General features: G+C 41.9%; 3 protein-coding genes across 3 annotated transcripts; 1 reads left to right on the top strand and 2 right to left on the bottom strand.

Annotated features, from left to right (window-relative positions):
- Positions 1–9,220: 9,220 nt before the first annotated feature.
- LOC110190408 (uncharacterized) lies at positions 9,221–11,601 on the bottom strand. The gene is made up of 4 exons (XM_020960874.2): positions 11,379–11,601; positions 11,155–11,319; positions 10,733–11,096; positions 9,221–10,663 (listed from the first exon to the last, which is right to left on the bottom strand). The coding sequence occupies exons 1-4, from the start codon at positions 11,508–11,510 to the stop codon at positions 9,303–9,305; spliced, it is 2,022 nt and encodes a 673-aa protein (XP_020816533.2). The 5' UTR covers positions 11,511–11,601; the 3' UTR covers positions 9,221–9,302.
- Positions 11,602–12,088: 487 nt separating this feature from the next.
- On the top strand, positions 12,089–20,512 carry Ltn1 (E3 ubiquitin-protein ligase listerin). The gene is made up of 14 exons (XM_020960873.2): positions 12,089–12,249; positions 12,311–13,101; positions 13,169–13,348; positions 13,416–14,442; positions 14,683–15,993; positions 16,074–16,306; positions 16,365–16,548; positions 16,606–16,881; positions 16,934–17,362; positions 17,423–17,534; positions 19,221–19,432; positions 19,730–19,921; positions 20,000–20,167; positions 20,228–20,512. Exons 1-14 carry the CDS (start codon positions 12,202–12,204, stop codon positions 20,285–20,287), a joined length of 5,223 nt encoding a protein of 1,740 aa, XP_020816532.2. The 5' UTR covers positions 12,089–12,201; the 3' UTR covers positions 20,288–20,512.
- On the bottom strand, positions 17,360–19,222 carry Rcd7 (Reduction in Cnn dots 7). The gene is made up of 3 exons (XM_020960875.2): positions 18,748–19,222; positions 17,946–18,538; positions 17,360–17,877 (listed from the first exon to the last, which is right to left on the bottom strand). Exons 1-3 carry the CDS (start codon positions 19,038–19,040, stop codon positions 17,555–17,557), a joined length of 1,209 nt encoding a protein of 402 aa, XP_020816534.2. The 5' UTR covers positions 19,041–19,222; the 3' UTR covers positions 17,360–17,554.
- Positions 20,513–20,793: the final 281 nt, after the last annotated feature.

Genomic DNA, 20,793 nt, shown 5'->3' with positions numbered 1-20,793 from the left:
GATTTGCTCGGTGTTTGCCGGAGTGCGGGATGCTGTGAGGCCGCGATCTGATCTCCGGAATTTCACACTGAATTTGGGCACTTAACTGCACTAGTTCGGTTTGCTCGTGGACTGGCATTTTCGAGGTATGACTGACTCTCTGGGATCTCCAGAGATTCAAGATTTTCAAGACTTTGGCCCTGGCACCGGATTGCTTTCGCACACACCTTCAACGCCGCCAAACGCTTCTAAACTAAATTCAGTTTTGGTAAAAATGCGACAAACGAGCTCCAGATCAGCTTCTTGAGACGTACGACGTCCACGTCGGCGTCGACGCAGCCGCTGGGTATATAAGACCTGTCTCAGGTGTGCGCCTGTGTGCCGTCCGTGTGAGCCGCTTTCTGCGTTGGTGTGCCGATGATCCGATCGCCGACGCCGCGCTTACCTGTGCTCGACGTTGACGGCAACGCCAACGCCAACGCCGACGCCGACAGCAACAGCGACTGCGACAGCGACCGCGTTGTTACCTGATTTTCGGGTTTTTGTTTTTGCCTTGCGAGTATCGAGCGAGCACCATGATTTCCCGCCAAATGAGAGGCATACAGGTAAGAGACAAGTACAAAGCCCGTCCAGGTCCAGGTGCGAGAGTGTGTGTGGGAGCCTCTCTCTCCCTAGGCGAGTGTGTGTGTGCGCTAAGGTGTATGGTACATAGGGTATAGACGGCTGAAAGATGTTGCCTAATGGCTGTCTATGTGGCTGTGACTGTGGCTATTGATTTTAGATTTCAACAATGCGGGTGAAAAATGCTCAAAAATTATATTGCACGAAAGCTGAAATTATAAAAGCTGGCATTACGCCTTATACAGGGTGAGCAGGTCATTAGGTCTGCTAAGCTCGAGTACGAAATAGGGAAATAAACTTCGGTTAAAATATAATGCATACATAGAGCTTAATTTAATAGTTTACAGAAATCTCTCCCTCTTATTTTATTTATTTATCACCCTTTATAACCAACAAAACCCTGTTTAACACATAAAACTGGACGATTTCTGGCGGACTACCTCTCCGTCTTCGGCAAATTTGTTGTCCAGCAAGTTGACTTGCCAAAATATATCCAAAAAAGACCAACAAAATACAAAGGCGAAAAAACCACAGAAAATAAAAGACGACAAAAGCCCAAAAATAAAATGAAAGAAGCCCGCAAATATCAAGAGAAACTTGATCAAGAGTTAAGAGGTCGGCCGAAAGTCCCCATCTGACTTAGCCGGGCTGGTTACTCCTCTATAAAGCGGAGTGTGAAAATTAACAGCTGATCTTAGATAGAATACGGTCGAGATACTCACTTATGAAGTGATATGATAAGGTGGGAATAATAAAAGGTCAATGGGTTAGCTTTTAAAAATATTTTTTCCCCGAAATTAATCTATTAAAATTGATTTTATTAACCCATTTTAGCTTATTACATACAATATCAAACCATTACGGTGGAACGAAACATAAGCTATAAATGTATGTAACATCAATAAATTTGTAATAATTTGTATGAGATTCCGATTCTGATATATTTATTAAAGCAAATATCCTATAGAATAGAACTTAAAAGAAGTGTAATATTTAAATAAAAATATATATAGTTATATATTTTTGTATATATATTGAATACTGGACATTATTTTATCAAAATTAACAGAGATTTTAGAAAGATCTATAAAAAATAAAAGTAACGATTTCTAAATATAAATAATAAATGTTATTAATACTTCATATTATCCTGAAATATTTAAAATAAAGAATATGTTTCAGTTGTTTTTTTTTTTCTTATTTCAAATAACCATTTGAAATACTATAGCTTAAGGAAGATAATCTCCACTCAGTACATATGGTGCATCCGTGGAAAAATCCCATCTCAGATCATCCCTCGCTCTTAGCAAACCCTCCCCGAATTCAGAGCTCGTCTCAACCGGCTGCTTGAGAACCCACGTACAGCACGCAATCAAGTGTAGCGCAATGGCCACGCAACAGTCAGAAAAGAATAAAAAAAATCACTTTTATGGCAAAGATCAAACTGGCAGAAAAACAACAGCGACGACGAAAAAAACGTTACCAAGGTAGGCCGATGACGATCGCTTCGGCTGGCGATGTTGCCTGCTACAGTGAAAGAAATAATTATTATTAACAGCATTTATATTGAAAAATATTACATTTATATATTACATATTTCATTTAATAAATTTCAGTTTTAGACAATCATTATATGTACATTTAACAAGTTTGTACAAAACAAGCAACAGTAATTTTTCTGTCCCGAATTTAAAGTTTTTATTGAGTTTTAAGTTATTGATGCATCATTCATGTATTATCTTATAAATAATTACTATTTATATGGAAAAACATAAATAATGAAATATCTATGGTACATTTATAAATACTACTATATTATTTTACTATGCTATAACATATACTTATACATATATTGGAAAAATGCATTCATATATTTAATATATTTCTAGATTTATAGTACAGCCTAAAATTAAAGATTAAGTCCCTAAATCAATTTTGAAACTTTTATTTTGTACCAGAAATATCAGGTATACCGCGAAATAATAAAAAAAAAAAACAATTTGAAACTACATAAAAATATATGAGAAAAGTATAAACATAACAATTATAATTTAAGATAAATATATAAAGGTAATCCAATACTTTTATTTCAGTGCCTTGCTGCTGCGTGGCAGCGACGGCAACAGCAACAGAAAAAAAAGCGATAGCAACAACGAACAGCAAAGAAATGGCCGTTAAAGTTTCCAGGCAAATGGCAAAAAGTCAGGGGCGTAGCTCCATCCAGGGTTTGATCCACTGTTCCAGAAGAAAAGGCCAGGGAGTAACCCCCTTTCAAGAGCTACGTGAGAGGTTCCCTTGGCACGTTTTTTGGTTTTTTCTCCTTGTTTAATTTCTGTTTTTTTCTTTTCTCTTGATTTTTTGTTGTTGTTGCTGTTGGACTTTTTGGCGTGGCCGACGACGCCCGTTTGCCATCATAAAAGAAGTCAATTGAATTTAAATTTAAAGTACATAATGGCCAAGTGAAGGAGGTGAGTTGGGCGAACCAAAAGGGGGGAAAGGGGGTGAGCGAGTGGTGAAGGCAACGCTGCCGCCTTTCGAATTTCACAAAGTCATCCGTGTGGTTTTTGTTGCTGGAGCTGGCTTTTTGCTGTTGCTGTTGCTGTTGGGGCCTCCAGGTCTTTGTTGTTGTTGTTGGCGCTGTGTGGGATTGAAGACTATGTTTAGATATATGTGTACAATATATGTGTATATATACATATATATTTATTTCATGTACAAGGCCCAGGCACGCAAGGCTTTTGGCTTTTAAGCGAGAGATATATCCATGTGTATATTTGTGTCCGTTGCTCTTTTGATTTAAACGTGCTTAAATTTAAAGATCAAATTGCCAGAGCCTCGTTTTTTCGGCGGCCTTTCGCAGGAGGTGGAGGAGGGGGTGGGGTATTTATCGATAGGCGCAGGAATTTTAAATTGTAGCCCAGCAAAACCGCAATAATCAGGCAGAAATTGTACAAACTTCAACGACTGATGCAGTGAGTCAGAGATTGAAATGTCGCTTTTGACTGGCGGATATGGTAAGCAATTTATTTAGAAAGCCAGAGACTCGAGTGCCCCCACAGATTTAGAGGCTGACACACATATTTCAGCTTTATTCGCATTTCGCCCACCGTTTGGTTAATTTCGCTGGAAAAGATGATTAAGTGATTAGAGGGGCCGCCGTTCGTCGCTGACTAACGTTGGAAAAACGAAAGACTTAGGCAACGAACTTGCCCATAACCTATTGACAATATGACGCTGCAAAGGGCAGCCTGTTCCCCCTCTCTTTTTTCACTTGCATCTCCCTGGTCCCGGCCTGGCTCGGAAATTTGCATTGTTTGCCAACATCGCGACGCTGCGACCTCCCGATCCGTCTGCCTGCCGAGCAAACGTGAGATGAGTTGGGGTTTGCTCATTTTTCTGCCTTTCTGCCTCCGCCGCTGGGAACGTGCAGAGAAAATATTTGACTTTTTGCGCACACAGTTATGGATATATAAATATGTCAAAAGTATTGTTTGCCCCTCTGTTGCGGCCATTGTGGGAAAGTGTGAGGTTCTGAATCCGCGACTCTCTGACGACATTTTGGCGGAGATCTTATCAACGGTCAGCGGGGACGGGTAATTAATTGTTAAGAGCCAGCGCGGAATCAAATTAGTTAGGTGGTTAAAATATGATTGGGAAATTAACATTTACAATTAAAAGTCTGTCACTTTAAACAAGACAATCTATTACCAGTATTCATCTCTCGTGAACAATATTTGATTTAATATTTATTTGCGTTTATTATGTTTAAAATAATCGATGGAAACTAAATTCCAAGATTCCAAATATATAGCATAATTCTATATACTCGTTTATATGTTCCCGATCGAACTGCCGTCCTTTAAAGTCTAAACTAGTTTCCCGACATAAAGAAACCGTTCACTTGGGGCTTGGACTCCAGCTCTATCGGTTTCCATATCATTTCACAATTCAAAGACCCGGCCTGGCCATTGTCCGAGATCCCCAAATGGCCAGGTTAATAAGCATATTCCAATGGAAACCAGTTGGTTCAACTGGCGTAGCCAAGCCCCTGGGGTGGCAGCCATTTACCCCCCTCCAAGGCAATACGCATGGCCAATGGACTGGACCATATTTACCCTCTGTGGCCAAGAAAAGTCTATTGAGCCGGAGCCAGAACTAATAAAACTCATTAAACCCAACATGTTTGGGCTCAAACAAAGGCCCCTCCGTCTATACCCCATTTGAATAATCTCCAGCACAGCACAGAAGAAGAGATATGTACAAATGTATATACCAAGCGAATGGGGGGACCTGAACAGAGTCAATAATCTGATTGGGGAGGCTAAGGAGAATGAGAACGAAGCGTCGTTCAATTAAAACCAAAACTCAAATTAATGAAACGAAAATAAAAATAAATTAGGTAAGGCCTGAACTCCAAGTCCAAACCCGAAAGAAAGCGACTGAGCGGCGAAACCCACCAAACCAGCAGACTCCGAAGAAGAGAGAATCAAAATGATAACTTTTCAGTTCGGAGCGAAACTGTACCCCCCTGTTCGGCATCGGCATTGGCATCGGCCGGGCATCGGTATCGGCATTATAATGATCATCGTGCTCATGATGATGCTGCGTGGAAGAGGAAGAGCCGAAAACAGAACACAAAAGGTGGCTGGAAGCCGAACTTCCAACCGGCAAATGGCCAAGATCGATACAATTTTCGAGCAGCATTCGGGTTTTTGGGCATTAAAAAGTCAGAGAACAGTAACAATGCCCGGCCACAGATACACAGACACAGAGATACCCCGATACATGGCTCTGTGGAGCCGGGGAACAGAGACAAAGTCACCTTTTTCGTTATACAGGGGGAGACAAAAGACGGTGGAATGAGAACAAGATCATTGCATTTTTGCTGGCTGCTGCCGTTTTTTTTTCGTTCTTGTTTTTGTTGCAGCCTCGAAGCCAGTTTCGCCCTAGCTTGGTAACAAGTTTGACTGAAAAATTCTAAAAATAATGCCGGCCGGTTTGTCGTTAAAAAAATAAAATACAACAAAAAATCAAAAAAGAAAAAAACAGGAGAATAAGAAATGAAAGAGTGGGCCCAACTCTAAAGACGCTGCACTGCATCTCTCTCTCTGTATGTGTGTGTGCCAGTGTTTGGGAAAAAGAAAAAATAACAAAAATGGGTAACATTTCAAGGGAAGGGACAAAGGATGCCAGCACAGGGCCGTGTCGCTGCCAAGAACCAAGTGCCGAGTCACTCGATTTGGCTTACAGGCAGCTGCAATTGGTCCAGGGCTGGGCACAATTCACAGGTGACTTTGTTGGCAGTGATTTTCTTTTTAATTATTATTGTGGTGATTTTCTATATGGCAAAGATTGGGGTTTCCTTTCTTTCTTATATATTTATTTTATTGCATTATTAATATAATTTACAAAATTATTATTTTTATTAAAATAAATCAATTTGTGAAATCTATTACCCCATTACACTAAAAATAATACGATTTTGGTTCGTATAATCGTGGGGCATATAAAGTAGAACAATCGTATTATTATCTTATTTTAAGATTTGTATTATATATTATGTTTTTGTGTGTGAATAAAACTTGTTAATTCTTATTTCTTGAATTTATGTTTTCATATTAAGATTTTCGTTTTTACTAAGATTTTATTTTGGAATAAAAAACAAATCCTAAATCTAGTTCCTTTTATCAGTCTTATAGAGCAATTTTCGAATCAAATACATAATAGGGAAACAGTTTGACCCAATTTTATTATTATTATTTATTATCTTATTTTAAGAATTGTATTATTTATTATGTTTTTGTGTTTGAATAAAACTTTATAAGTCTCATTTCTTGAATTCATTGTCTGATGTTAAGATTTTCGTTTTTATTAAGATTTTAATTTGGAATCCAAAAAATCCTAAATCTAGTTCCTTTTATCAGTCTTAATGCAATTTTCGTATCAAATATTAGGGAAACAGTTTGAGTGATTTTAATTAGTTTATATGTTAAATCTAAATTTTTTCAAATTTATTATTATGATTTTTAATTTAAATGCTCGGAAAGCAAAGATAAGAATATCATTAAAATATGAGAAAATTATAAATAACGAATAATACAAAAATAGGAATTGCAATAAAATTAGACAAAATTATTAATAAGGCAAATACAATTATTTTTTGTAAGATATATAAAATATTACAAAAGCCTAAGTAGGAAATATTGATAAAAAAAATAATAAATAAATAAAGATATAATTTAATACAAAATTCCTTTCTCTCTAAACCTAATATTGTTTTTATTATTTTGGTGATTTTCTGCTATCTTTGCAGCCCTGATGCTGCCTGATGTTGCATTTTAGACCTTCAAACTCTGCACCAATCTCGGTCCCAATCCCAATCCCTGTCCGGTCCTGGTCCCTACTCCCTGATGATCATGACGCTGCTAAATGTGGCGGTGATGCCCAGCGGGGAAGGGCAGCCGTTGTTGGTGGTGTTGCCTCCGCTCTTAGCGTTTGTTTGCAACAAGTAACGCTCATCTGTATCTGTATCTGCGGCAGTGTTTGCCGGGCCAAAGAGTTGCTTACCTGGACCGGCCGGGCCTCGCTACCTGCGCAGAGCGGACAGGTAGGCGTAAGCATGTATCTGCAGCTGTATCTGTGCCTATATCCTTCGCCTTGCCACGGATGCAGCGGTCAGCAGAGGCAGCGCAGCATCAGCAGCAATCCATGTACATATATACGTAGTATATAGGAATACATGTATGTATATTTACAAGTTTTATATAAGGACCGGCCGATTGTGATTGTGTCTCCTGGTATGACTCTGCAACTTACTCTCGGCTATGGGGTAGCTAGGCGTCGGGGCTCTTCTGCCTCTGCTTAATGGTTTTAGGAAATCGAAAATTAAATAATTTATCTCGATTTTATGACGTTACAAGCAGGTTTTATTCCCCTCACCTTCCATCTAGCACGCGATAAATCTTCGGCTTACAATCAGAAGAAATGATGCAGGAACAGAATATACACATGCCCCATGCCCGGTGCCTTCCACAGTCGCCTGTAATTTGAATAGCCGCAGTTCTAATGCCGTAAAAAAGCGATGCTGCTCTTGGCCCCTGACCCTCGCCGTAATCAAAATCCCAACTTGAATCAACCGTGGAGGGGAGCTATTTTTAAAAAGCCCCATCTTGTCTTGGTCATTATTTTCAACGTTTTTTTATTTTTGGATGGTCATTGCTCTCAAGTGGTTCGTTCGCGTCGAGACTGATTCGAAAGAAAGGTGCAGAGAAAGTGGTAAAGAGGCAGTGGCTCATCGAGCTTGACTTGGCTAAAGTGGGTTGTCACTGGGTCTTGCGCTTCCACAGAGAGAAATGTACTACACTATATTATATATTGATTTAATTCATTGGATTTTATTTCTATAGGCATTTCAGTCGCCTTTAAGTAAAGACAGTTGTACTATGAAAAGCATTTGATGAACTTTATATAAAATCAAATTATAACCTGATTATGCGACACAACAAAACCCCCTGAATTTGTAGTCAGTTCATATAAATTTTTAGTTAATCTGTTCTTTTTAATTCAAAATAAGTCTCCTTAATCCAAATAAATAAATACAAAAAGTCTTGTATTTAGGATCAATTTTTTTACGATCCTGCAGAAAATATCTGTTTATCTTCATATTACTATAACTCGAGTTTTATCAATCTGTGTTAAATTACTTGATTGATCGTTTCGATTGGTGGCAGCTATTTTATATAGAGAGCAAAATTAAAGTGAAAATAAAAGTCGCCAAATGGCTTCGAATGAAATGGTAAAGACTAGATCGACTCGACTGTTGAGGCTAATCTAAAATATTTGTTATATAGATATATAGATATATTTGATATTTAGATCCGCTTTTGGAATATAAGTACAAATATATATATATACTGCGTTGCAAACTTCTGACTGAAATTATAATACCCTGCAAGGGTATACAATCCTTCTTAAAAGTGTTGAGTTTTCTTGAAGTATATACCCCAAATGAAATATAAGGCACATACTATTGTCTACGCTATATAATAATTCGAACTGAAATCCAAATTTTTGATGTGTGTAATTATCGGGGAAGAGGAGTGATTTTTCAGTCCGGTCGCATGTGTTTGTCTCGTTAGCCATTGATGAAAAAGTTTTCGGTTAAATCTAACCATGCCAGCTGGTACAGTTTCGAAAAGGAAATAAAAAGCTTTCATACTCTGTGGTCACTTTGATGTGGTCTTAAAGCAAAAATTGCATGATCATTATTAAATGACAATTTAGCCAAGTTGGATATTAAGTCTTATTCATTTGCCACTTGTCTTTTGTTTAAACCTTTCAGTTGATGTAATCTCTTCAAAGCCACAATTATACCTAACCGTAACACATTAACTAAAGGCTAACGAGGGACAAACAACAAAATAAACAACTCCTTTTACAACAAAAAATGGTATATTATTGTTTTATTAAGCTCGCAGATTGGCTGGATCTGGGACAGACCTTATTTCCCAATATGCTATCAGATGAAGTTAGAGAATTTAAGTCTTAAAGTTTTGCTCTTCATTAATTTTTAAAATTTTTTTTGTATCTCAAAAACCCAATGAAAATAAAATTGTATAAATTCAGATAAACTTTAAATATATTTAACTTATCACTTTATAACAATCTTAGGGAAAAGCATAATAGTCCTTTACATTGTGGCCCTAGTAGAGTACGACCTCCTCGACGCCATACCACGTTGTGGAGTAAATGGGTTTTGTCTTGCGCTTCTCAACAATATGCGTGAGAAGTGGGACTATGTTTGCCAAGTCAAATAAGCTGTCCTGATAGAAGGAGAGGAGTTTGGCCCAATTAGAGAGCGTCTCGCGCAAATCTTCGTCCCTCGATATACTCAGCAAGGTAAAGTGGGAGGTTAGGAGGCAACCGAGCCATTGCAGGGAGTGCAGCTCGGTTTGAACCATCGAGTAGCTCTGATTCGGTCGCTCCTCCAACTGGGCTCTGGGGTCACTAGCTAGATTATATAGATGTTTAATTAGGCGCTGCACGTGCACTAATTCCAGATGGTGGCGAAGGTGCTCTTCAATACCGATGGAATCAAATTTGCATGATAGCACTGCATTCAGCAACATATCGTTAGACTTATTCGAAGCAGCTGGTTTATCCTGGGCATGACCGTTGACTTGGGGTGCATTTTCACATGTGTCTAAAGCAAATCGCAGTGACCAGGCCAGCATTTTTTCTGATATGTTGCTATAGCGGCGTAGGCACATCAGTACATGTTCGGTGTTTCCTGTTTTAATAAAAAGAGTGAGAATCTTCTCAATGATCTCCTCTTCGCCGGCTCCACTTCTCTCCAGCTGTCGAACCAAAGCCTGGACAGCCGTGTTCATTGGTCCTGCGTCAAAGAAGTTTGTCATCAGAGTCACGCTTACATCGTCAAGAGCGTTTTCACTGCTGGTGACTTCTCCATGGACATGATTCTTGATTATCTCGTTAATCTCTTGGTCCATTAGCTCGGGAGGATCATATGCTAACTCCCTGCCATCGGCTGCTTGCAACTCCGGCGAAGACAGGAGTTTATTCATCTTGGATTTAGTAGCCTTATAATTGAAGGGCTTAGTGCTACCATTGAATGTGATGACTGACTCCAAGTGCTCCTCCTCGTTGATATGATCCATTTCGATGGGCGTGAAGTGTGTATCTCTGAGCTGGGAGCCCAACATGTCTACAAGAACCTCTTGGTTCATTCTGTACTCCACGGAGGCTATATTATGACCCATAGCCAGAAGGATGTGCTGATCTCCGGCCCACAGGCGAGAGAATTCTAGGTACACCTTGAAGTACTGCTTGGCATTCACCACTTTGAACTGCGTGTTGTATACTAATAGAGAGGCCCCTTCCTGACCATAGTTGGCCCCGTAGATTGCAGCGAAATTCCTAGAAACTCCATGCACAGACATCTTGCTTTCTACATTCAGCTCGGCCAGCATAGACACGAATTGCCCGGGCGAACGCTCTGAAGTTCGGTCTGCCAAGTTTAGCATAAAGATTCGCTTGTCGGACCCTAAAATTGAAATCATCCCTTAAGTGATTAGCATCAAATGATCCACTAAAATAAAAGTTAAATGCTTACAAATCGTCAATAATTGGGGAGCCGTATCCCCCTCGATGACGGCATAGCCAGTTAACCGTACATCTTCCCTTTTGATGGCGTACTCCCGCCTGGTGGCCGTGGCCAGTGAAACCCGGATGAGCTGCAGTTCACCAGTGGCCTTCGTCTCCTCAAAATAGGTGAGCACCTGCTGGCCCTGGGCCATGGTGTAAATAGTTGGCTTGCTGATGACTTTGCTGGCTGCCAGAGCCAGTTGCGAGGCCGTATCTTCTTTCTGATCCTTACGTGAAGCCAGTGCCTGAGATAGAGTCTGGCAGTCGCCATCGCTGAAGAGGACTAAAGCTTCCTGGTTAGTTTCCACCAAATGAGCAATACTTTTCTGAAACTGTTAAAATGTAGGGGTTTTAGTTAAAATATTTGACTGACTTTCACATCCATCAAACCTTCAGTTTCTTGCACTTGGACACATCGCCGGTATCCACATCCCAAAGGCGCAAAGAGTGATTTCCAAAGACTCCCACGTAGTTTTGACTGCTGGGATCGTATATAACCTTTGACGACAGCTTCTCTGGAAGGGACCAACTGAACAACTGCGTTTGTGTCCTTATCTGCAAAGGATTTCATATAAATTTAAGGAACATTGGCTTAGTTTACGAATAAACGTTACATTCAAAACCACGACCACATTGCGTGCCAGTGTGGTCACCACGTTGCCCTTTTCTTTGTCCGAGGACATTCCCAAAAACTCCTTGGGATCCGGTATCGGAAAAAGGTTATAATAAGAGAGAAACTTGGACATATTTTTAATTTTATTTGATAAACTAAATTGAAAACAAATTACAACACGTGAAAAGTCCAGAACAGTGTGACCGTTCTCGTACCGCTAAATAAACCATGACTACAAAAATGTACCATTTAAATACCATACCATTCAAAATGCAGCGGTTTTATAGGCCATTCACACTAAAAGCGTAAAGATGTAATTAGGTTTTCATCATTGGTTTGAATAGTAGTTTATTTATTATTAATGATTTTTTCCGTTTTAAGGCGTGCTCAGTTTTTCAATTGTTTTATACTCTAAAGTACTTTTTCAACGCGTTTGCAAATTTTAAGTTTTAAGTTTTCAACAAAAATTAACGATTTATTATAATGCCCAAGTTCATTAATTTCATTTCTTCGACGATAAATTCTGGTATTGTCAATTGAACGTTAATAGACCAATAAGTCAATTTTTTTTTGTTTGCATATTATCTAAATTTTATGTGATAACACTATTTACATGTTTTGTTTCCTGAAAAGTGGGAGAACCTCTCTGGCGTTTTTAAAAATAAATACGAAAGAAACTGGCACAGTGAAAACCGGAACACCACTGTCTGTTTTGTCTGAGCTGTCTGAGCCAAAATATCGAGAATACCTGGTTTTAATCAAAATCGGTGTCCCTGGTCCGCCACGTGCTATCGATAAAGTGCATTTGCTAGAAGAAGAAGAAGATGGGTGGAAAGACAAAACAAGCGCCGCGAACTAAAAATAATGCAAAAGTAAGGCGTAATTTAACCGAATTTTTCATTCAAGGATGCACTAATACCTCAACCCTTTTAGCCGTCGAGCAGCAGTCGGACTGCGGAGCTGCTGGGAACCACGCCAATCTTCGTGGGCTTCTCGGCGCAAGCGGATGGCGGTGGCCTGGTGCCGTTCGCTCCGGGATTCGCCAGCGCCGAGCAGATGCCGGACAGCTTCGACGCGGCCATCAGTCCGCAGACGCAGATCATCCTTCGCAAACTTTCTAAGAAGGACCCGATGACCAAGAAGAAGGCGCTGCATGAACTCCAGGAACTCATCGAGCAGTCTGACGTGGAGACCTTGAAGAGCATTCTGCCCCTGTGGCCCAAGTACTACTTGAGTCTGGCCAGTGACCCCGAGCACAATGTCCGGGAGCTGACGCAGACGGTGCTGCAGCTGCTCATGGCCAAGTGCAAGAAGGCTATGGCCCCATACCTCAAGTTGCTGGTTCCCGTCTGGTTAGGCAGTCGCTTCGATACCTACGCTCCGGCCGCCAGCATTGCGGGCCAATCTTTTAGGGAGACCTTCGCCGGCAGTGCGAATCGCACCAGGGAAGTGTGCATGCACTGCCAGCTGGAGATCTTGGAGTACGTCACCCGCAATCTTACCTTTCACACCGCAGCAACGCTCTCCATCGGGAAGAGTCTCACGACAGAGGAGGCGGAACAGAAGTACCAGCGTGTTGTTATCAGCAGCATGAAGGTTTTGTCCTTCTTCCTGGAACAAACGGCACAGACGGAGGACCTCAGCCAAGTAAAGGAGGGATTCAGCACGCTGGTGGCGCACCAAAAATTCTGGAGCTTTGCAAAGCACAAAATACCGGCCATAAAGTAATTACCTCACAACGAGCTGCTTTTAAATAGAAACTTACAAGCTTTTGTTTTGTTTTCCATACAGAGCAGCTTGGTTTGAGTGCATCTACCATGTCCTGTCGTCGGTTGCCCTTTTGGATGTGATATCTCCGCAAAAGGCGCAGTTGATTACGCTCTGCTTCCAGTTCATAGACGACGCTGACCCTGTGGTAGCTCCTCACATTTGGGGCTGCATCTTGCTCCTTCAAAATAACTACGAGGATTGGTAAGATAATACCTTAAATATATCTGATTGGCCTTAGTTTACTAACTTATCCCTATTCGGTAACCAGGTTCGTTCCCCTCAACATTCGGAAAGCCCTCCTTCCAAAACTGTCGTCTCTGCTTCGGAATGGTTTCAATCGCAATGCCCAGGCCATCTGTCCAAACATCCTACCGTTTCTGTCCAAGATAACACCTACTGCCCTACAGGATCTAGATATTTACGAGTTTTATCAACGCTTTTTTGACGACATAAAGCTGGCCGTTACTGGCAAGTTCGATCCTCCACTTTCCAAGTCGGATTGTACAGTAGTCCACAATACCTATTTCGAGTGCTTGCGATTCCTGATCCAGCAGATCAACAACAGCAAGAAGCGAGAGCCGAGAGAGCAGGAATTCGCTGAGGGATTGCTCCAAAACAATGTACTGGAACCCATTGGCTGGCTGTTGAAAAGCGAGAGCGCACATGTGAAAAACTTCTTCCAGCACAGCTCAGCGCTGGTTGCCTTCTGGGACAGACAGATCAACAATGGCCTGGACAATGGTGGGCTTTACGCCAAGTTGCTCAATCAGTTCTGGACGCGCATCTTTGAATTGGTCACCCAGGATCTGGCGGCTGAGGAGGTGAACGAGCAGCTACTCTCGCATGTCTTGCTTCTCGTGCACGATCTACACATGGCCAATCCTAGCCTAGAGTCTCCTAGTGTAAAGTTTGTGGAGGAACTGGAAGGAAAGGTAGAGAAAAGTGAGCCTACCACACCGGTGAAAAAGGCTCAGGAAGCAGCAGCGTTTATACAGAAGGAACTGAAGCAATTGGTTGTGAAGCTTGTGCGGATCTGCCTGGACAAAGCCAGTGGCAGTTCTTCCTCTCGTTATATTGAGCAAATTCGCACTCTTACGAAAATGTTTACGGATGCCCCGTTCTACAAGAGTCTAACAGATCGCGGGGACCTACATGGAGCGCTCGATAAATTTGTTTTCCTGCTGGATTCCTTAAATGACGAGGCCCGCGAATCAGTTGTTGAGATCGTTTTTGAAATTCTGCTTCTATTAGAACCAGAACAGCGTTTTGAATATATTGAAAACACTCTGTTAAAGGTAAGAACAAAGGTCTTTTAGTAACAAGATGAATAACGTCAACGAGCCAGATAGCTAGACGTTAAATGAGGCGCTTGTCGCTTGCATATGAGAAATCTAATGCAGGGCGTTGTTTATCTTGTTATTATCAGTTCATTGGTAAGAAAATATATTTTGGGAGAATGGAATGTATTTCAAAATGTGTGCTCTTAATTCTTAAATTTCATTAAATAAATTGTTTAACTATTTTTTTTTTTACAGCTTCAACAGCATCGAGTACAGAGCCTTCTGCTTCATCGCCTGCTTTCCTATCCTCTTTGCCGGGAGCCCGCTGTAAGACAGATGCTCAGTTGTTCGGATACTGGTAGCGTGATTGCTCGGATAGCCGACGAGGTTGTGGTTGATAATGATCGGGAAAAGCTAAACCTTCTGCATAAGTGCTTCTTCCAAACGGACACCGGAGATATACTCATCAATGCTGAGACTGTGGATAAAATACTGCTGGCCATGTGCGGTCCTCTAGAGCAGCCGGAACTGGTCGATGACATGGTGGAAGTGTGTGGAAGCTTTATTGCCCAAATAATGCCTGTGATTTGCAGCAACGAAAACTCGTCGCTGGGTGTGCGTCAGCAGATCTTCCTTACGCTGTTCAAGTTTAGCTTGCAGCATCGGCCGGAGGAGTATTTATCAGAGGACACTCTCTGGGAGATAACCACGTGCTGGCAGGATGCGCTGTCCAGTAAAGATATTGAAGTCGATAGTGATACGCTAAAAAGTTGTGCCGGTATAGTTGAGGACTTGGCAAGGACCGCCGATTTGAAGGCCGATAATCTCGATGGAATGGCAGAGGCGATGGCCAAGTTTGTTATTTGCTCCACCGAAAATATTGAGGATGAGGAGAAGCGATTGACTCGCATAGATGAAACCATAGAAGCTCTTCTCGAATCTCCTTTGAAAACGGGCGAAAAGGTAAAGCAGTTTGAGAATCACTGCGTTCTCTTGGACGCTCTAAAAGGATCTGTCAGTGCAGGAGTTCCCTTCGAGAGTGCTTCATTCGAGATCAATGAAATCCTCCCGCTGCTCCAACGTTCCACGCTTAACTTCTTTACACTGTACAAACTGGTCTATCAATTCCCTCCACCTCAAACGACAAACGATCCCGAAGATGAGCTAACCGAGGACTACTGCGATCCAAACGCCGATGTTCTCACAAAATGGAGTGAGTCCTTGATTGCCGAACTCCTCCAGTGTATTCGAGTAGCTGGCACTGCAGAGAGTTGGCTGGAAGTGTCCGAGTTAGAGGCTTCATTGCAGGAATTGGTGCTGGTCTTATCGGAGAAGGTCAAGAGCTTTATGGGCAACAGTAGTGAGCTAGTTGACATAGTAAAAGATCGCCTCCAATTGTCGGCCACTCAGCAAGACAGTGTAATTAGCTGCCGTCTTCTAAGCTACCTTACCTTCTGTCCCCAATACGCGGCCTTCGAGGAGAGCGCGACAATTCTGCTTCATGAGGCTCTCGCCGAATCGTTGGTTTCCCAAGGAGCTCACAAATCGTACACAATGGCACTGCAGGTGAGAGCTCTTGGGATATGCTAGAGAAATTTTTGATTTCCATTACGGCATGCCGACATTGATTTTGTTTCTTTTTCCAGTATCTCTTGCCAAGGCTTTCGCAGAGAGCCCTCAGTCTCAACTCAGCTATAATGCGAACAGAACCACCTGAGATTTGGGTGAAGGCCGCTGTATTCCATGCCCTACTCCTTAACAATTTCGAGGCTGAGGTCAACGAAAAGACGGATCGAAATATCATTGTATCGGCGGTGCAGTTCATGACCAGCATTGGAGAAAAGCAAGCCACTCAGAAGGATTTGCTCCACTACAATGTGTAAGAATGTTAACCCAAATAACTTTGATGCCATGCTTATTTCATGATTAATTTTTAGGGAGTTACCAAAGCAGCCGTTTGAATCGGTTATAAATACTGTGGAGTTTATCAAACTTCTAACTGAAGTTCTTAAACGGTTCCCTTACGAGCTGAGTATCAAAAATTGGGATGCCATTCGCATTGGTCTGAGTTCTTGGGTTCTCACTGTTTCCAAATCTATAGCTCAATTTGATGACCCAAAGGTTTGTTGTTAAGGATTTTAATTGAAATATTTATCACTACTTTATTTTCTTTTCAAGACTTGCCTATTCGTAGTGGCTGTGTATCAATTGTTTGGCGCGCTGATCGAATTTATTCGATCAGAGAAGCAAAAGAGTTCAACGGAATTACTTAAGAATGTGATCGACGAATGGGACTCTCTGTTTGCCAAGGAAGTCAGTGTGGTGCTTTTTAAGGCTTACTATCAATTGACCCACGAGGCTAGTGTGGAACCAGGCTTCCAGGCCTGCTACGAGGCAATGTTGGAGAGTCTGACGCCGGCCTTAGAGCTGCTGGACTACACCTTTGTTTATGGGGTAAGTGAATTGCTATACATAAATCCAATCATTCTGACTCTCTTACTTCCAGTTCTGTAAATCAAACAGCCAAATCACCCTGGACCATCTCTGCAATTTCCTCTTCAAGCAGCTCTACAGCTCCCAGCACTCGGTTCGACTGGGTGCAGTGAATGCTCTGCGCCAGTTAACGCCGCACTTTGTGGCCGACGATATTGAACTGAATGAGAAGCAAAGCGAAAGCCTAAGTGCCACCATCACAAAGTGGCACTTCCTCAACAGATTCGAAGACTACTTGACACGCTACGATGCCTTGATACGAAAGTACCTGGATGAGTTCACTTTCAAATTGACCGAGCTGGAGGATCTCGAGCCCATTGACAGACACGATGCGCTGAGTTACCTTTTCCTATGGGACTGCATCATCAATGCGTGTGCCAAGTCTCCAGTTGCCCTGAGAGCCGTTTACACCAATTGGCTAAATGATAACAAATACGAAGAGGTACTAAAACTGTACTTATGATTTGGGTTCGCACTATAAAATTTCGTCGACATATTACAGAATTTTCTACACTTCCTTTTCCGCGCCATGCCAGTCGACATTCTGAAAAATCACGGGAACAAGGTACACAGCAACGGCGTCTACAAAGAGCTCACTTGGCTTCAAATGAAGGGTAAGTTCACTACGCCTTAGTTACTGGTCCTCCGATAAGTCATCGGCAGCATTGAGGACATCGGGAAGATAATCCTCGCCATACTCATAGTCACCATATTCTGGCTCTGTATCGTCAACCATCTCTTCGACGCCCAGTTCTTCGCTTAGCGAAATGTAATCCGACAAGGGAACGAATTGTTCGGGATCGTTGTAGGCAAGCATCGGGCGTTGCTCGGGCGCCTGTTGTTGCGGCGTCAGGTAAATGTTCAGGTTCGATATGAACTTGTTGATCCAAACGGTCAGATTGTTAGCGAGGATCCGTTGATATTCTCGCAAGTTACTTGTCGTGTAGAACTCTTGATCTGTCGAGGATATTAAGGACATAAGCAAGTGACATTAAACTGGGGATCTCCTCTGGAATAATACTTGCCTGTAAATTCTCTAAGCCTTTCAAGTATGATACAGCAAAGGGGCGAGTTCTCGTCTACTATGAACTGATCGTTAAGCAGGAAGTCCTTCATTTCCTCAAAAAGAACGCAAATGATTTTCTGCATTTGTTTCTGCTGGCGCTGCAGGATGCGTTTCTTGAGGCCCTTGCAGCGTCGCTTATGCACACGCTTGGCCGCTCTGCGTTGTCGGATCTCCTCCTCCATGTACTCCAAAGCCCTCTCCATGGTCATGGCCTCCACCGGTGGTTTAGGCTTCATCTGGTTCTCCAGAGCGGCAATGTGGCGCGGCGACAGGTAGTCCTTAAAGTATTTGAACGTGTCGCTCACTCGCATCGGATGCGGATCGGCCAGACGTTCCACGCGGGCTGTGCACTGATTGACGATGATCTTCTTTGTGTAGTAACGCGGGCGCTGCGCCCCCGGCGCCAATTGTGGCGACATGAAGTCCTTCTTTGGGGTGGCTAGGAAGCAGATATGCTCCTTCCGCGACAAAACGTCCCTGTCGATGATGATCTGGCCCGTAGGCTCACTAGGCACATAGCAGGGTTGGTAGCGTGGGCAAACGCAAATAAACCTGTCGGTCATAAAAATGTTTCGAAAACATTAGCGTAACATTCTAATTTATCAAGATCTCTTTGAAGCGAATTAAACTCCGCTTAAGAAAATCTATTGATATCTTTAGACACTTTGGATTAGTAATGCATATATAAACTTCCGTATATATCTGCTATCTTTGGTGTAACCTTTAAAGAATGTCTTGGAGTAGTCCCTAGAAGCACTTACCTATACAGGCCTTGCATCTCCTTGGCTGGGTACTTTACCAGGCGGCGAATGCGCTTAGCTTTCGACTCACGCACGTGGACCATGGCCAGGCGCGCATTGAGCTCATCCGCCACCGTGGGCCCCTCCGCTGTGGATGGATCCACCGGTTTGTGCTCCGCTCGTACCTCGCATTGCGTCTTTAGGAAGTTGATTGCCTCAGCAACCGTGGCCTTTTCGCCTTTCAGCTGCATGCGTTTCGACGGCGGCACTTCGGAAATTTCTTCGTTGAAATTAAATGGCTTTGCGGAAGCCATGATTGTCAATGGAATGGAATGCAAATCCGAAAATAGAGAAAAGCAGTATACGAAGTGAACGTTTACGGACGATCGAACACACTACTTTTCTCTTTATAGACACTGCTAGAAAATGAAGTACAGCTTGACGTGGCTTGCCTTGATCTGATCAATCTCTATGTCGCTCTATTACAATTGCAGATCGAAAGCTGTCACTGGAGCGATATGTTTGTCACCTGTACACGGAGGTGCTACGCAAGCTGCCTGCCGTGGTGCGCAGATGGTGGAATGCTACACAGTCCAGGCAGAAGAACTTTGTGGATAACCTTACCACCAACTACGTGAGCTCGCTGATCTGCACCGAGGAGCTCAAGGCTATCGCCAATCGGAAGGAGAAGCACGAGAATATGCAGGTGAGTGAGTGATGGCGCAGAGACTGCAGGCTTTACTTGATTCCTTAATCGACCTAACTAATGCCAGTGCGAAGCGAAAACACAGTTATGATGCTGATTAGCAGGAAAATGACGACAAAAAGACGAAAAAGCTCAAGAGCCAACATGGTACTCTTGACCAGGCTCAATTCTTTCGCTTAGAAAAAACGCACTTGTTTTTTCATTTTTAACCTGAAGGAACCCAGGCTACTGGGTTCTAGTCTAAATCACTATACACAGATACCGCGATATCATCATCGTTTCATTTTTAATCCATAGGTCACCGTTCACTCTTCCACCAGAGAAGTGCTTGCGGTCTATGCTATCGATGAGGCCCGCATGGAGCTGGTCATTACTCTGGCTCCCAACTATCCCTTGGGGGCCGTGAAGGTGGAGTGCGGCAAGCAGATCGGTGGCCGGTCCTCATCCCGAAATGTGGGCATGCAGCTGACTATCTTTCTTACGCATCAGGTACGTGAATAACGCTACTAAAACTAAAAAACTCAACATGTTATTCAAATATATTTTCCTCTATCTTGTTTGATTTAGAATGGCACTATCTACGATGGGCTAACGATGTGGAAAAACAATCTGGACAAGAAGTTTGAGGGCGTGGAAGAGTGTTATGTGTGTTATACCGTCATCCACCAGGATACTTGCCAGTTGCCAAAGCTTACGTGCAAGACTTGCAAAAAGAAATTCCATGGACCGTGCTTGGTAAGCGTTTTTGAACACGTTTCCGCAATCTTATATGTTTACAAATCTTCTTGCTTTCAGTATAAATGGTTCACCACCAGCAGCAAGTCCACATGTCCCATTTGTCGCAACGTCTTCTAAATGGAATCTATCCAGTCCTGAGCAGACAACACGTATTAAATGAAGGCACAACCAAATCCATTCGATGTAGACAATAGCTTCTGGTCTCTTTTCAAAATGTTAATCCGCAATAGCAATAAATTCATGTAATGTTTCAATGTATTTGATCATGTGTTAAGTGAGGGGACTTTAAAATTGTTTGTAAATAATTTGTAAATTAAAGTTAGAATTGAAGAAATTATAAAACAGAACGAGATTTAATGGAAGTACAAAAATTACAGATATATGAAGATTAATACAGGAAATATGATAATATTGTTGACTTTTCGGCAAGTATATGACAGAAAGTAACGATATATTGATATTTTTACGAATATCGGTTCAATAAATCAATCAAAATATTTATATATTATTCATGTATATTTAAATATTAAATGCGATATATTTCGTTATTTAAGAACTCGATAAATCAAAGATTCGATAATTATTGTATTTTAGATATTTCTCACTATATAAATTCCGAAGCG

This window comes from Drosophila serrata, unplaced genomic scaffold (assembly GCF_035046125.1).
Source record: "Drosophila serrata isolate PLE 108 unplaced genomic scaffold, ASM3504612v1 contig_272, whole genome shotgun sequence".
Classification (NCBI taxonomy): domain Eukaryota; kingdom Metazoa; phylum Arthropoda; class Insecta; order Diptera; family Drosophilidae; genus Drosophila; species Drosophila serrata.
The sequence above is the reverse complement of the archived record's forward strand: the minus strand, read 5'-3'. Positions and strand labels throughout refer to the sequence as shown.